The sequence below is a fragment of the Neoarius graeffei genome, chromosome 8 (genome assembly GCF_027579695.1).
Source record: "Neoarius graeffei isolate fNeoGra1 chromosome 8, fNeoGra1.pri, whole genome shotgun sequence".
Classification (NCBI taxonomy): Eukaryota; Metazoa; Chordata; class Actinopteri; order Siluriformes; family Ariidae; genus Neoarius; species Neoarius graeffei.
The window spans coordinates 35,453,260-35,471,151 of NC_083576.1; the positions used below are offsets into that span (position 1 = coordinate 35,453,260).

Genomic DNA, 17,892 nt, shown 5'->3' on the forward strand with positions numbered 1-17,892 from the left:
TTCGATACAAAATGGCAACGGTCAAATGAAAGAGTAAGAAACGAAGTAGGTTTTAACAAGATCATGAAATATTGGTGAATTTGATAAGTAAAAACATGTCCATGATCTTTCCACCATGCTTACCTGCCATGATGTCTGGGTTTTTCTCAAACTGCTGATCATGCTAAAAAAAATTCCATCTCCGGTAACGAGCTGTGTCATCAGGCAGATTCTGCCATAACAGAGGCCAGTTAAGTCCCATCTCCTTAAATTGCTGAATTGATTATTTTGATCATTCTATTAAGTTTTTCTAGTAGCATTTGGGGTCTTGGACATTCACAGTAAATTTTAGGACCGTAGTCCTGGTAACTAACTAATAAAAGCCTGACATGACAGACATGCTAAATGACAATAGAAACACATCGGTTTCTATCATCAAAATCTGACAGACAAACTAACGTCTACCATCATATTCTGACAGACACTCTAGATGACAATAGCAACAAAACTGTTTCTTACATTATTAATCTGACAAATTTAGTAATAATATTAAATACCTCATCACTAGAACCAAATAAAATAAAATATTGAAATAAAGAGAATTTATTTTCAAAGATAACAATAATTGTCAGAACAGTGACGATAGACACGACTGTGTCACTTTCGCGGGGAAATAACACATTGAAATGGCCTGTCGGCTGAAAGGGTCGCAAGTGGCTCTGATTTATCTCAACTTACGATAGTTTTCCTGCAGAAAAATGTAAATATGAATGCACAAATATATTCTCAATGTTTCTATCGTCAAAAATTTCTATCATCAGGATAGCTGACTGAAAATCTTACCTTGATTTATTTGATGAAATCTAGCTGTCAGAACTCCAAGTCTTGCCTGGAAGTAAATGTCTGCTGTCACAAAAATCGCAAAAAGTAGAATTTCCTCTTTGCGTCAGTCAACATGTGCGTGGTGAGGGCTTGAATTTTGCTATCGTCAGGTGCATTTGACTGACAGACTAACGCTAGCATTTTTTAAAAATAACTCTGTGCTTCTCTCGTGAACAAAATAGTTTTTTCGCTGTTAATCTATTCCAACTCTATCTGTTGACATCCAAAAATTATAAAGCCTGCTTCCACACGATAACTACCAAAGATCCGTAATGGCTGAGTCTATCATCACAGAAATTCACTGACGATAGCAACAGGGATAATGAAAGTGATTTTTTAAAATGGGAGTTATGTCTGTCAGATATGTCAAAGAAATAGAACTTTATTCTTTAAAAATCTTTTATTGATCTACTCAGTGTATTTTTAAATGACGTGCTGTTTTAGAAGACCAAATACCATATTTTCAATCTTGAAAATATTACCTCACTGAAAAAAGGACAAGAAAAATTTCTTTTGTGGGCAAGTGATTAATGGATCCAGTTACGGTAGAATCTGCCATCAGACAAGTTCAAAGGGTGAGGGGGGGGGGGGGGGGGGGGGTCTTCTGGTTGATTTAATTAGCCAATAATAACTGTTGTAACTGAAACTCACCTTTTGTAAAAAATTTTTTTTTTTTTTGGTAAACCTGAAAGTGTTGATAATTATGGACTGTTGATAATTGTAGCCACTATTCTAGTACAAATCAAAGATTGAAGAAACGACTTAATTTTTAGAAAACTGCTGTAATATTATTGTGGCAGCGGGGGCGTGGTCAAGCGCTGGTCTGTGACAGGAGGGCGGAGCCAGGGAAGGTGAGTGGCAGAATCACTACACCTGACGGTAATTAACCTGTGTTTGTGTGTCTTCCTAGTAGGGGTGTGCAAAAATATCGATACGGCGATATATCGCGATACTTTGTCTTCTGATTCAATATCGATACTCAATTTGAATATCGATATTTTTTCAAATAATAAATCATGTTTCAGACGGGTTGTAAATCCAGTACGACTTCCGCACCTCCGCTCCGCGAGGTGTTGCTGTGCCACTCCCTCACTGCAAGGCACTCTTCGTCTTCTCTTTTTTCCCCGGCGGTTGCAGTGAGGGGAAAAAAAACAAGCAAGCATGGCTGTTAACGTAAACCTAGAGACGCCGCCGAACTTTAAGGCAGATGTTTGGAGGCACTTTGGATTCCAAAGGAAAGGAGAAAAAAAACAGTGAGCCGGTGTTCTGTAAAGTTATCCTACCTCTTGGATTTGTCCTACCAAGCCTACTGCGCATGCGCGAAATCCAGGAGGGTAGGAAAATTCAACAGTAGTTTTGTCCTACCGATCAGCTGGGCTGATAGAAAATCGGTGAGTATTTCACGCATTTGCCGATTTTTATGTTTTGTGCGTATTGGTCGAGTCTTTGGCCGAGTCAAATAATTTGTAATGCCTTGTTTTGAATAATAAACCGGTCTGTATGAGAACTTGCTAATTCATGTGTTCTGCGCATGCGCAGTAGGCTTCGCGCATGCGCAGTAGGAGACTAAGATGCACACTGCACTTTTCAATGTGTTTCAGACAGTGTGTTGTTCCTGCAAAATAAGCACAAGTTAAATGTTCTCCGGTATATGTTCTCAAGTTTACAAAGAACAAATTGATATTAGTGTTAGCACTGAAATGTATGTGCAGTCTGCAGTGCAAGTTTTAAGTTTTCATAAAACAATTTGATTCTGCTTGTTAAGCAGCACTGATGTGTCCATGCTTACAGAAAAGTTGATAGTACTAGCACAGAAATGGGAATTTTCTGTATGTTGTAGTGAAGCAACTCTTGGTTTTGCCAGCAGTGGAATAGAGACAAATATATGTCTGGCAAGAGTGTGTAGTTATGTATGTGAAATGTAACAGTGGTCAATAAATTCTGATTTTCCTCAGTGACACAGATCGTGATGTGGTTGAAATTTCTTGCAATATATCGATTATCGCAGAATCGCTGTACCGTGATATTATTGTTATCGTGGGCAAAATATCGCCATAGTATCGTATCGTGAGGTATCTGGTGATACCCAGCCCTACTTCCCAGTAACCACGCCCTATTTAAGGAGGCAGAGGGAGAGCAGAGGAGAGCTCTTCCCGGGACAAGAACACAGCGTGTGTGTGTGTGTTTTTACCAGAATAAAGCTTTTTTCTGGTACACACACACGCTGTGTTCTTGTCCCGGGAAGAGCTCTCCTCTGCTCTGCCTCCTTAAATAGGGCGCGGTTACTGGGAAGACACACACACACACACACACACACACACACACACAGGTTAATTACCGTCAGGTGTAGTGATTCTGCCACTCACCTTCCCTGGCTCCGCCATCCTGTCACAGACCTGCACTTGACCACGCCCCCGCTGCCACAATTATGTATTAGGATAACATGGTCCAAAATGGGCCTCATTAACAAATGTGTGTTTTTTTTGTTTTTTTTCTGAATAGCGCCCCCCCCCCCCCCCCCAAAAAAGATATTTACATGGAAAATTGGCAGGCACATAGATGGTTGTATACCAAATACAAAACTAGTAAAAACCAGTTATGCAAAGTATGATTTAATTAGCATTAATTATCTAATTGTTTTTTTGTGTTTTTTAACTGTCAAATCAGTACACTCAATCAAAAATAAGTATTTCTACAACCCCAATTCCAAAAAAGTTGGGATGCTGTGTAAACTGTACATAAAAACAGAATGTGAAGATTTGTAAATCATGGAAACTCTATATTTCATTGAAAATAGTACAAGAACAAATCAAATGTTGAAACTGAGAAATTTTATTGGTTTTGAAAAATATGTGCTCATTTTGAATTTGATGTCAGCAACGTTTCAGAAAAGCTGGGACAGGGGGCAACAAATGACTGAAAAAGTTGTGTAACGCTAAAAAAAAAAACCCTGAATTTGGTTAATTGGCAACAGGTCAGTAACATGATTAGGTATAAATGGAGCATCCCAGAGAGGCAGAGTCTCTCAGAAGTAAAGATGGGGAGGGGTTCACCACTCTGTGAAGGACTGCATGGGCAAACAGTGCAACAAATTTTTTTTTTTTAAGAGATTTTTTTTGGGGGGGGGGGGGGCTTTTTTCACCTTTATTGGATAGAACAGTGTAGAGACAGGAAACGAGAGAGAGAGGGACGGGGAGGGATCGGGAAATGACTTCGAGTCGGAATCGAACCCCCCCCCGGATTTATGGTATGGCGCCTTATCCACCTGAGCCACGACGCCCCCAAACAGTGCAACAATTTAAGAATAACGTTCCTCAATGTAAAATTGCAAAGAATTTGGGGATCACATCATCTCTGGTCCATAATATCATTAAAGGATTCAGAGAATTTGGAGAAATCTCTGTATGCGAGAGACAAGGCTGAAAATTGACATCGGATGCCTGTGATCTTCAGGCCCTCAGGCAAAACTGCATTAAAAGCAGACACGTGTCTGTAGTGGAAATCACTGTATGGGCTCAGGAACACTACAGAAAACTATTGTCTGTGAAAACAGTTCATTACTGCGTCCACAAATGCAAGTTAAAACCAGATAGAAACAATATCCAGAAACACCGGCGCCTTCTCTGGGCCCGAGCTCTTTTACGATGGACTGAGGCGAAGTGGAAAATTGTCCCGAGGTCTGATGAATCAAAAGTAGAAATTCTTTTTAGAAATCATGGACACCACATCTTCCAGGCTAAAGAGGAGAGGGACCATCCAGCTTATCAGTGCACAGTTCAAAATCCAGCATCTGTGATGGTATGAGGGTGCATTAGTGCACATGACATGGGTAGCTTGTACATCTGGGAAGGCATCATTGATGCTGAACAATATATACACGTTTCAGAGCAATATGCTGCCATCCAGACAAAGTCTTTTTCAGGGAAGGCCTTTCTTCTTTCAGCAAGACAATGCCAAACTGCTTTCTGCACATATTAAAACTGCATGGCTCCATAGTAAAAGAGTCCGGGTGCTAAACTGGCCTGCCTGCAGTCCAGACCTGTCTCCCATTTAAAACATTTGGTGTATTATAAGGCCAGCCTTAAAAAAAAAAAAATCCGTTTCCTGTCCACTGGGTGAGCAAAAAAATTTTCAGTAGGGAGGGAGATTTTTTTTTTTTTTTAATGGATGGTTAAGAAATCACACTGCTGTGTTTGCTTTTTCTTTCAATACTTTTTTTTTTTTATTACAAAAGCAGACACATTTAATAAAATGACAGTTTAATCAACTGAAACTTGTACAAAAACTTTGTTAGCATTTTAAATGCTGACTGCAACATTTGCAAAACTTTTACAAAGGTACTTAAAATGTCCGACACACGGACTTTTTGTAGTTCTAAATCGACCGTTAGGCCTAGCTCGGATGAAATTACACTATTAAAATGATCACTGAATGACTTGTTTTTCTGAATCTTTACTATTTTGTTGTTCGCTAGAATACCATTTTGCGATTTCACAAATGTTTGAAAACTCCAGATCTCCTTCCTTCATGGTGGCTGCCATATATATATATATATATATATATATATATATATATATATATATATATATATATATATATATATTTTTTTTTTTTTGTGCCGCGCATGCTCAGAGCTGATTCAATTCTATATTCTGTGCGGAATGCAGGGCTTTCCACAAGCGCCGGCTGCCGGCCATACAGCCGACTACACAATTAAGTCCAGCCGGCTACTTTAATGACTATTTTTGTAGCCCACAGGCTCTAAATATTAATTTTCGATTTTAATAAAATTAAATGTTTATCTAACGGACTGACAATAATATCAAACTGAACCGCACTCATTTAAGTTGTGATTCGCGCTGTTTGTACCGATAATAACCACAAATTCCCTGCCGACTTCGTTGATCAAGGGAGAGTAACTCATCCGCGGCCCCGACATGCGGTGCGTGCGCGCGCACTTGGCGGAGGTGGTAGTGTGTCGGGGCCGTCGGAGGCGACATCGAGGGAACAGAAGCAGAGAGAACGCTTATTTTGTCTCCGGTAAACCAGTCTTCTCTCATTCAATTACATGCTGGCATCAAAAGACACCGTTGGTTGTAAATGAAACCAAACTGAGTCGTTGGAGTGTATTTTCATACACAAATTGAAATGTTCGCTGAGTGTTTGTGTAGCCACCACTGCAGACCATTGTCGTTGTTAATTCATAGCATGCTCAGCTGCATGAATGTGTCATGCACCGAAAATAAGAGATTAACAAGCCAGGAACGCCTCATGATGCAATACGCAAGAAAAGAAAAGATTTGCTGCCATTTTACTTTGTATTTGAATAAAGTGAATAAATAAATGGTCTGTGGAAAATGCATTTAATCCTGGGAACTGCATGCACAGGAGTTTACTTTGTGTTTACCCCCCCCCCCGGCTGGCTACTTATTTGTCATGGCTGGCTAGTATGAGCCTTAGTGGAAAGCCCTGGGAATGTGTAAATGTCAATTTCGATTTTAGATTTATGAACCCGAAAAAATGTCAAAGCCTACGTTTAAAAAAAAAAAAAAATTCAACCGCACAAACGGCACTCACCCGGCCGGTGGACCGGAAACAGAACATTTTTTAATAATGGCCTGAAGTGCAAAATAAGACAAAGGAGAACCTGAACTGTTGAGCAACTGAAATTGTACATCAGGCAAGAATGGGACAACATTTCTCTTTCAAAACTACAGCACTTGGTCTCCTCAGTTCCCAAATGTTTACCGAGTGTTGTTAAAAGTAGATGTGCTGCAACACAGTGGTAAATATGCCCCTGTCCCAACTTTTTTGAAATGTGTTGCTGACATCAAATTCAAAATGAGCATATATATTTAAAAAAAAATTCTCAGTTTCAACACGTGAAATGTCTTTGTACTATGTTCAATGAAAAATAGGGTTTCCATGTTTTGCAAGTTATCGCATTCTGACTTTTATCTACAGTTTACACAGCGTCCCAACTTTTCTGGAATTGGGGTTGTAATACCCTCTTTGTGCTCTGTAGGCCTTTGTATTTCTCAAAAGTCGGGCCTATTAGTGTTTATATTAAAGAATGTAAATTATTCTTATTTCGGTTAATATTCACAGCTTTCAGGCCGAACCTTGAAAAAAAAAACTAAGATCCACAATTCCATTTAATTGAATTGAAATTGGTATTCCCTGGTAAATTTTTCCTGGTAAGTCTAAATTGTAAGCATTGCGATGACTGACTGTTTGATGGGTAGCAGCATGTCGCTAAGCGCATCAATCAATAAATTAAGCATAGCAGGGCTGCTATGCTTTAGAGAAACCCAGATATAAAATACACTTGCACATGTTTTGTTTTGGTTTTTTTTTTTGGAGGGGGGGGTTGTTGTGTGTGTATATGTATACAATATATGCACACGTGTGTGTGTGTATGTATGTATATAGACCCCTTTCACATGACGTCACCGCGCCGCGAGATTTTGTTAGGCGCCATATTGGAAGACCAAGTACATGCACTCACAATATAAAACAAAGTACGAGCGAGAGTAAAGTGACACGATGGATGATAATTCGGGTTATGTGAGTACATTACCAGTTGCAGAAAGGGCACGGTATGTGGAGAAACTGGCTGTGATTGATGGGTTTGACCCATATGATAAGACTCAGAAAAAATTATGTGAATCCAAGCACACAGTTTAACGCAAAAGTTTGTTTATATCCCGACCTTGTCAGCTGTCAGATTTATGTTAATGGACCCGGTAAGCTGGTAAATATTTTTTTTTTTTTTCTTTACCAAATTCTAACAGAAAACGAGCGCGCCCGAAAGGGAAAACCGAGCCGAGCCGCCTCACGGCTGTAATGCAAATTGCTTTCCTCCTCGGTATACAAGTGCGCTTCCATGGCAGGGAAAAAGAAACTACATTCTGCCGCCTATGTAGTCCCCTATTTAAACAAATAGGAGTCATTCAGGATTCAGCCATGTTTTTGCTCTGTGCTTTTACTCGACCAAAGTTATACAGTATTATGAGCTTTAAATTGCATAAATAAAACCATTTGGTGAAACTTTGAAGAAGAGATTGTACTGGTTTAAAGTTTTTACCTAACGTTTTCATGTCGACTCCAATTAATACACTAGTAGAATCGATGACTAGTTTAGTAGGCCAAAACTTTTTTTCAATTTTTGACTGTACCAGCCTGAAAAAACTTGCGACAGTCAAATGGAAAAAAAACAAGCTGGTCATGTTGTACTGGACTAATCTATGACTGATGAGTATAGTAAGTGATACTAGTACTGATGCAATAAAACAGACGACTGTAATCTGGTAGGCAGCACGATTTATATTATTTCTCCGTGTCAGATACATAAGGAGGACCGGACACCAATTCTGCCATCTGTTTGCTACCCAGACATTGTAAACTATTTGTTGTTTACACCCAGTGCCTGTTGTGGATTAGAGGGATTTGTGAAGACTTTTTGTTTTTTTGTCCCCCCCCCCCCCCCCCCCCCCCCCCCGTGAGATTTGTTTTATTATTTGTCTACAAGTGCTTGTTCACAAAAGGAAGGGCATTAGCTTGACCGCTTGCTAGCAATCCCCACCACCACCCAGCCAAGCTGGGCACTGGCAGCTAGTTAGCAACCTTTTTGCTTGTTACTTCCACTTGCTAACTCCTCTGCGAGATGGAGCCAGTAAACAACTTTTTGGGAGATGAAAGGATCATCGTTGATCGCGTCTTACAGGATTATTTCCAGTCTTTCGTACGAGGAGATATTACGTGTGATGTTCAGCTGCTGTTAAAGCTGAACAGTCACTTCACGGAGTGAACATGCACGCGCGCACAGTGTTATGGTTTATGTGCAGACTGCCTTTTTCTTTTTCTTTGTAACCTCTACCCATTGTTTTATGTTACTTAGTAAAGATTTAATTAATTAATATTTAATTTATTGTTTTCACCTGTTCATGGCTAAAAGGTCACAGCTTCACAGTGCAAAATTAAGAGCCAGCTGCTGTTAAAGCTGAACAGTCACTTCACGGAGTGAACATGCGCGCGCACACAGCGTTATGGTTTATGTGCAGACTGCCTTGAGCTTCTTGTTGTTATTGTTAATACACAGAACTACACACACAGTTTATATGTGTGAAATATATATGAAATCTCTGCCTGTTATGACGTCCTGATCAATAAACAAAAGTTACTCAGCAGTTACTCAGTACTTGAGTAGTTTTTTCACTTAGTACTTTTTACTCTTACTCAAGTAATTAATTGGACGACTACTTTTTACTTGAGTAATATTATTCTAAAGTAACAATACTCTTACTTGAGTACAATTTTTGGCTACTCTACCCACCTCTGATTCAGTTTAGGGAAATTGGGGGGGGGTCTTTAAACCCTGTTATTGCACAGGGGCTTTATACTTTGATTCAATAAAGTTACCTGACTGAGTAAAGTACCTTTTACTGAGCGTTTTAAAATTCATTAAATATACTCGTAACTTTTAAGACCCTTTATTGGTTTTCTTAAAAGTAGTAGTGACGAAGTACATTTTAAATGTTAAATTTAAAATGTACACACACGGAGCGTTTCATTATCTTTAAGTGACTTTCCAAGACTACTTAGGTATACTGGTAAGAATTCTTAGTTGTAAGTAAATAATAAACTAAAATTTAGCATTTCGTAAAGTTTTAGAATACTTTTAAAGATATCTTAAAGCTGTTAATTCATGTAGTGATGGGGAAAGCAATCTGATTCAAATGTCTCATTCATGTTGTAATCAGCTAAATATCTGAGCATTACTTTGGAAATAGGCTTCGTTATGGATTGTGTATGACTTCTCCCTTTGATTCAAAAACTGCCCCCGTGTGATCAGCTACAAGTACTGAATGGGGTGCAACATCGTAGGATTTTAATTGTTTTTGCCCCTTTTTAAAAAAAAATTGGATCCAAAAAGATGGAGAAATGGGACTCAGTAGGTTTAAAAAAAGTCTCCCTTTTATTTTCACCACTAGTGTTTTTAAAATGGGTGATAAAGGCTCTGATAAACATGACCTTTTTATACTAAGGTGAGAATTTCCAACTGTAGCAGCCCTATCTGACTGGAAACATCTGGGTCTAATTCTAAACTTATGTTGAATTAAGTGGGGCATTTTTGTTTGTTTGTTTGTTTGTTTGTTTTTTAAATTGTTACAAAAAGCTAATGTGTTTGCAATGTCTCTTGAAACAGCCTTCCTGACACAATGGGGCGTCACTTTGGAGACTTGGCCAAGATAAGACACATAATTACTTACAGCATTTCACCCTTTGAGCAGAGGGCTTTTCCCCACTACTTTTCAAAGGGAATCCCCAATGTTTGGAGACGATTTTCATCATCTGTCTTCAGGGTTGCACCTCGTAAGTACTTTATTGCCTGGTCTCAGATTTGATGGTACAGTGTTTGTTTGTTTGTTTGTTTGTTTGTTTTTAAATAAATATTGAATGACATTCTTTAGCAAGCCCACTAAACAGGTAAAAATGTGTTGCCCCATCTCATGTTTTGGTTGCTCAGAAACCTAGATAACTACACAAAAAAATGATAGCTGTGTAAAATAACTAGAGACTGAGTAATGATTTAAGTTCTTTTGTACAGACTAAGGAAAATAAGCATGTATATGAATGCCCAGGTGGAGAATAACTTGGTTATCCTTTACAGCTAACATCATTGATGTACAATGTTGTTTGGTCTCTCAATAACAGCAGGAGCAAGTTGCTTATAAGGGCCTTAATTTTTTGTAAAAAAAAAAGTTTTGTTTTGTTTTTTTTTTTTAAACTTTTAGCCCTTAATATTTAAGGCCTTCAGTATTTAAATTTTCTTAAATTTAATTGTACAGTCTTAAATTATGTAATAAGCATGACTCCTCCAGTGGCTTTATTTATTTATTTTAAAATAAAAACTAGGGATGTTCAGAGTTCACCATTTAACTGATGACAGTTTTAATTGATTGATACTCTCAGTTAAAGGCCGAGAGAAATGTACCCCATTTCCCTCTTGGATAATAATAGTACAAGTCCTGACAATGGTAAGTATCATTGAAACCCACGTCGTAAATGTTTTCCACTGACGTCCACACAGTGTAGCTTCTGTCCAACTCTCTGCTAGATTATTCATTTTGACGGAAACTTGCGATAGAACATGACATAAAAAGAGAGACAGTCATTAAACTACAATCTATGACTGTTATGGAGAAGAAGGGAAAGTGCCCGGAAAGTGATGTATTGCTGCCGGGTGCAGCAACACAAACGCCGTGGAGGAAGTGGCCTGGTTTCTTTTTCCAAAAGATAAAGGTAATTGCTAATTAGTGTAGACTTTGCTACAATGAACTTCAAAGCATTTTGTTTCCAACATACTGTAATACTACTAACTTGAGGAATGCATCTTCAACTTCCAGTCATCCCCCCCCCAAATTCTGGCTCAAATCGGTATGGTTCGATACCTCGCTCTTCTTCCACTTGTTCTTCTGTCAGTGCGTTGTCATCAACTTAAACTGACGAAAAACCGCTAAAACTTGAATTTTCTCCCTCATTAAATTCCTGCTCAGTTTGGTCACTCGTTGTTGTTCGTGGCTGACATACACTCGTGACATCACGCAGCTTCCGTCTGCTACTTCCGGGCTAAATTTACTCTGCTTTTGTCTGTGAATATATCTGCTACTGTGCAGTTTTAGAGAATAGTTAAACCTCGCCGAATTTAACTGCTGTTCTGTTTTAGCGCAAAAAAAAAAATGCATTTCTCTTGGCCTTTAAATGGTTAATAAAAAAAAGGGGGATAAAAGTTTAGTGTGGTAAATGCACAGAATGTAGAGAGGGTAAAAAATGTGGGACAGGGCCTAAATTTACAACTTATCAACACGTGCAACCAATACAGGTGCCTACAGGCTATAGTCATATTTGCAGTCTGAACAAAATGAAATGAGCCAATAGTAGTAGTGTTTGGGACCACTTGGACTGAAAGAATGAGGTTATATGTAAGCTATGTTGTGTAGTGTTGAAATGTAGCAGTAGTACAACTGCAATGCAGTACCACTTGCAAAGTAAACATCCATAAGCATTGTGTGAAGGAGGACAGCAAACTTTGCCCTCCATGTTAGCCAGGAGATTGTGATTCCCGGTGGTCTGTGGTGACCACTTGAGGATTTGTTTAATGGTGGAGAAAAGAGATTTTGCCCATTTTATGTGGTCTGTGGAGAGGGTTTTCAGGAACATACCAGGGACATCAGTGGAGAAAAGGTTAAAGTTCAGGATTTTCCATTGATAATTTCCAGTCATTTACTAAATTTTAAAAGTCTGTTATTGCAATCCCTGATGGAACATTACCTTACTTTCTGCAAACTATAGTTACCTGTTAGCTATCAGTTATAGAATAGCAGCTGGCTAGTGGATTCCCCCCCCCCCCCCCCCCCAAATGCAAGAGGATGTAGGTTTTTCATGTCACTCAAGTGACTGTTTTCTAAAACATGTGGTTCAAGCAAAAAGACAGGTGTGTGGGGGGGGGTTTAAATCTGCCTTGTTAGAGTAAGCCCCACAAACTGTGTAAAACACACTCAATTGATTCCATGATGGAATGCAGCTTGGCCTCCATGCTCCTGTTTTGCTGCATGCCTTGCTCTGCAGGCAACTGGTAGCAAATAATGCGATTTATATTATTTTGGACTGGATATGCAACTGGATTAGAATAATTTTGCATCGCCAGAGGTTAAACTTTCAAGTGAATCAAATCCGTGTCAATTATATTGTTCAGTCAGTAGCTTGGTCCCCTTTGTGTACAAGTATCTGGTGTATAAGGCCACCTGGGAGCATATTGGAAGTGGTGGTGGTGCTTGACGTACTTGGTTGCAAAATAAGCTTAAAAGGAGCTCAACACCAATATCTACCAGTAAGCATTTTTTTTTTAAGCAAAGTCTTCTGCTGTTTAATCAGTGAAATTGTACATCCACTGCAGATCTATTAATCTCAAATTCTGATGCAAAAATGGGTAACAAGTAAATAACATTGTTACATTATTTAGCCAAGTTCTTGGACCGGGCATTATTACAGCTATTGTATTGGCCAGCTGGATATCTGTAAACTAACTAGCTAGAAGTCAGTGAAAAGGGGGGGAAGAACTGAACCTGAAACTTCTAGTCCATTGTGGGGGGGTCTGTCCAAGTCATATGATCTTGTGATCCTATGTATCTGTAAGGACAATTTTCACCAGTTTCTATGATCTTCCTGCTGAGCCTAAAGCAACTGCAGGACATGGGGTGTCCTTTCCTCATTAACCAACTGATGTTGAAGCTGAATTAATTCACACAGATTTGTTCTGGGAAAGAATTTTAAGGCCCTGATTTCAATGTGCTATGTAATCATTAGTCTAAAATATCATAACATTTAAAATTACTGTTATAATGATTAGACTATTAGTACATTAATAAATTGAAATTGACATTTAGTTGCATTCAAACTAAAAAAAAAAACCCACTTCAGTTTATTTTAGATTCATTATTATCTCTAGCCGCTTTATCCTGTTCTACAGGGTCGCAGGCAAGCTGGAGCCTATCCCAGCTGACTACAGGGGAAAGGCGGGGTACACCCTGGACAAGTCACCAGGTCATCACAGGGCTGACACACAGACAACCATTCACACCTACGGTCAATTTAGAATCACCAGTTAACCTAACCTGCATGTCTTTGGACTGTGGGGGAAACCGGAGCACCCGGAGGAAACCCATGCGGACACGGGGAGAACATGCAAATTCCGCACAGAAAGGCCCTCGCTGGCCACGGGGGTCGAACCCGGACCTTCTTGCTGTGAGGCAACAGCACTAACCACTACACCACCGTGCCGCTGCTATTTTAGATTTATTTTTTAAAAAAAATTTAATTTCTGCCATTACTTTGTCTTGCACGCCCCCTAGAGGCAGTCCCACACACTTGGCACACTTTTTTTTTTGAGAAGCCCAGAAGCAGGACACCCCCCCCCCCCTTCTTTTTTCTTTCCTCTCACCTATTGCCATGGTGAATCGTACCATCAGTGCTTGATTTGATGATGGCTTTTTGTATTCATCATGTACGCGCTTAACTCCGAGTGAACGTACTCGGAGTTGATCTGAACCAAGTCTGACAGCTGTCCTAGAACCAAAAATACAGCTTCCAGAGATAGAGTTCAGGGTCAGGCCCAGAGTTTGTTAAACTTTATTTCTGGGAATACCTCCCAGAAGTTGCTGATCTTATACAAAGAAGAGAAGCAAAAAAAAAAATTATTTTTTCCACCTAATTATTTTTTTAATTATCACAAAGTATTTCTGAACTGTTTTAACTCCTTCTGTATTCAGCAGTATGAGCAGCTCAAAGCACTTTGTTGTAACAAGTCAAAAGCAATCACTTGGTGACAGTTGCTTTATTTTTGAGTTATGGTTTATACCACTGACATTGTTTTATTGGAGGCTACAGCATAGGGTATTCATATAGCGTCAATTTGACAAGTATAAATTGGCCAATAGATATTACTGTAAATGATTTGTTTACATATTTATGAACCATTTTGTATGCAAAACATGAAACCTACTACAACCCCGATTCCAAAAACGTTGGGACAAAGTACAAATTGTAAATAAAAACGGAATGCAATGATGTGGAAGTTTCAAAATTCCATATTTTATTCAGAATAGAACATAGATGACATATCAAATGTTTAAACTGAGAAAATGTATCATTTAAAGAGAAAAATTAGGTGATTTTAAATTTCATGACAACACATCTCAAAGTTGGGACAAGGCCATGTTTACCACTGTGAGACATCCCCTTTTCTCTTTACAGCAGTCTGTAAACGTCTGGGGACTGAGGAGACAAGTTGCTCAAGTTTAGGGATAGGAATGTTAACCCATTCTTGTCTAATGTAGGATTCTAGTTGCTCAACTGTCTTAGGTCTTTTTTGTCGTGTCTTCCGTTTTATGATGCGACAAATGTTTTCTATGGGTGAAAGATCTGGACTGCAGGCTGGCTAGTTCAGTACCCGGACCCTTCTTCTACGCAGCCATGATGCTGTAATTGATGCATTATGTGGTTTGGCATTGTCATGTTGGAAAATGCAAGGTCTTCCCTGAAAGAGACGCCGTCTGGATGGGAGCATATGTTTTTTTTCTAGAACCTGGATATACCTTTCAGCATTGATGGTGTCTTTCCAGATGTGTAAGCTGCCCATGCCACACGCACGAATGCAACCCCATACCATCAGAGATGCAGGCTTCTGAACTGAGCGCTGATAACAACTTGGGTCGTCCTTCTCCTCTTTAGTCCGAATGACACGGCGTCCCTGATTTCCATAAAGAACTTCAAATTTTGATTCGTCTGACCACAGAACAGTTTTCCACTTTGCCACAGTCCGTTTTAAATGAGCCTTGGCCCAGAGAAGACGTCTGCGCTTCTGGATCACGTTTAGATACGGCTTCTTCTTTGAACTATAGAGTTTTAGCTGGCAACGGCGAATGGCACGGTGAATTGTGTTCACAGATAATGTTCTCTGGAAATATTCCTGAGCCCATTTTGTGATTTCCAATACAGAAGCATGCCTGTATGTGATGCAGTGCCGTCTAAGGGCCCGAAGATCACGGGCACCCAGTATGGTTTTCCGGCCTTGACCCTTACACACAGAGATTCTTCCAGATTCTCTGAATCTTTTGATGATGATATGCACTGTAGACGATATGTTCAAACTCTTTGCAATTTTACACTGTCGAACTCCTTTCTGATATTGCTCCACTATTTGTCGGTGCAGAATTAGGGGGATTGGTGATCCTCTTCCCATCTTTACTTCTGAGAGCCGCTGCCACTCCAAGATGCTCTTTTTATACCCAGTCATGTTAATGACCTATTGCCAATTGACCTAATGAGTTGCAATTTGGTCCTCCAGCTGTTCCTTTTTTGTACCTTTTAACTTTTCCAGCCTCTCATTGCCCCGTCCCAACTTTTTTGAGATGTGTTGCTGTCATGAAATTTCAAATGAGCCAATATTTGGCATGAGATTTCAAAATGTCTCACTTTCGACATTTGATATGTTGTCTATGTTCTACTGTGAATACAATATCAGTTTTTGAGATTTGTAAATTATTGCATTCCGTTTTTATTTACAATTTGTACTTTGTCCCAACTTTTTTGGAATCGGGGTTGTAGTTCTACATGTTAATTGCATGAGACAGGTTGCATGATTTTATGTGACCTTTTATACGGTATATGGGCGCATCTGCTCCCTTTGTTAATGTCCCAGCTTTTTAAGGATTGGTCATACAGGGGGATTTTTATATCATCACTGCAAGTTCTGGTCAGTCAGGTGCACTAACACTTGAGCTAATGCTAGCTGTAACTGGTGAAATATCATGGGAGGGGTGACTCCTCATCATCTAAATGGTGTTTATGGGGATAACATGGCAAGATGTTAGTTAGTTGATGAACATTTTAGAGCAAAAAAAAAAAAAAATCCCAGAATATTTAACTTCAAATCTGTGTACAGTGCAACTATAAAATAAGTACTACAATTAAATACCCAAGAACTAAGAAGACACTAAACTGAACAAGTGCATTTTAAATCTGGGTTTAAAAGTATCTATCGAACTGGCTTTACTAAAGTTTAAGGAAGATGCAAGAAAAATATTTTTCAGCTATGTTTCACATGATTAACAGCTAGCGTGCCTCATGTCTGAGATGAGATGAATTTGGGAAAATATTTAAAAATTTTTCGAGAACCTGTTATTGCTGTAAGAAATTAAGTATAGAATGTTATTCAGGTAAACATCTTAACATGGTCAATTATACATAGCCAGCTGGGTATGGTGGCCCATCGGGTTAGCTTGCTTCATGGAAATACTCCTCTGGTGTGGTGGTGGTGTACCAGTGTTTTTAATTTTTATTTATTTATTTGATATAAAAATAGTGTGTGTGTGAAAGAGAGAGAGTGATTCCAAAGCTCTTCTGTTGGAATGCAGGTCAGGTAGATGAGGGATAAATTTTGTATAGGATTGTAAGCAAAGTTGCATATTTCTCATTAAAATCTGCCAAAAGTAAAATGGATCTACTGGTTGTGTTGACTAGAATTAACTCATAGGATCATGTGTGTACTTGTGTTTTAAGAGGTAATAATTTCTTTTCTGTTTCTGTCACAGCTATGGTTTTGATGTACCTCACATACACATGGGGCAATCATGTTCATGAGCAGAGCAAAAGGAAGAATGCTGCAGACTTTGACAAGTGAACCAAGACATCTTTGCATTCTGTGTCATTTATAAATAAAAAGAATTGTGTTAAATGAAAAGCAGGGTTTGTGGCTCATTTAATAATTTTTGTCTTAAGAGCTTGCCTTTTTTAAATAAAGGGTGGAGAGTGCAGCAACGGTGGTATCAAAGCTTACATGAGATTGTTTAATTGTATGATCCAGATGTGGTCATGATTTCATATGTGTTTACTGGATATACAGTGGTGCTTGAAAGTTTGTGAACCCTTTAGAATTTTCTATATTTCTGCATAAATATGACCTAAAACATCAGATTTTCACACAAGTCCTAAAAGTAGATAAAGAGAACCCAGTTAAACAAATGAGACGACAATATTATACTTGGTTATTTATTTATTGAGGAAAATGATCCAATATTACATATCTGTGAGTGGCAAAAGTATGTGAACCTTTTGCTTTCAGTATCTGGTGTGACCCCCTTGTGCAGCAATAACTGCAACTAAACGTTTCCAGTAACTGTTGATCAGTCCTGCACACTGATTTGGAGGAATTTTAGCCCATTCCTCCATATAGAACAGCTTCAACTCTGGGATGTTGGTGGGTTTCCTCACATGAACTGCTCACTTCAGGTCCTTCCACAACATTTCGATTGGATCAAGGTCAGGACTTTGACTTGGCCATTCCAAAACATTAACTTTTATTCTTTAACCATTCTTTGGTAGAACAACTTGTGTGCTTAGGGTTGTTGTCTTGCTGCATGACCCACCTTCTCTTGAGATTCAGTTCATGGACAGATGTCCTGACATTTT

The 17,892-nt window shown here is 39.0% G+C and overlaps 1 protein-coding gene across 1 annotated transcript in view; it reads left to right on the plus strand.

The window, feature by feature from the left end:
• Positions 1-17,164, plus strand: part of LOC132890594 (cytochrome b-c1 complex subunit 8) — a 36,745-nt gene extending 19,581 nt beyond the window's left edge. The window contains exons 2-3 of the mRNA XM_060927602.1: positions 10,070-10,236; positions 17,016-17,164. Of these exons, the coding sequence (XP_060783585.1) occupies positions 10,070-10,236; positions 17,016-17,104 (256 nt within the window). The 3' untranslated portion in view covers positions 17,105-17,164. The remainder of the gene's footprint in view (positions 1-10,069; positions 10,237-17,015) is intronic.
• The last annotated feature ends 728 nt before the right edge of the window (positions 17,165-17,892 follow it).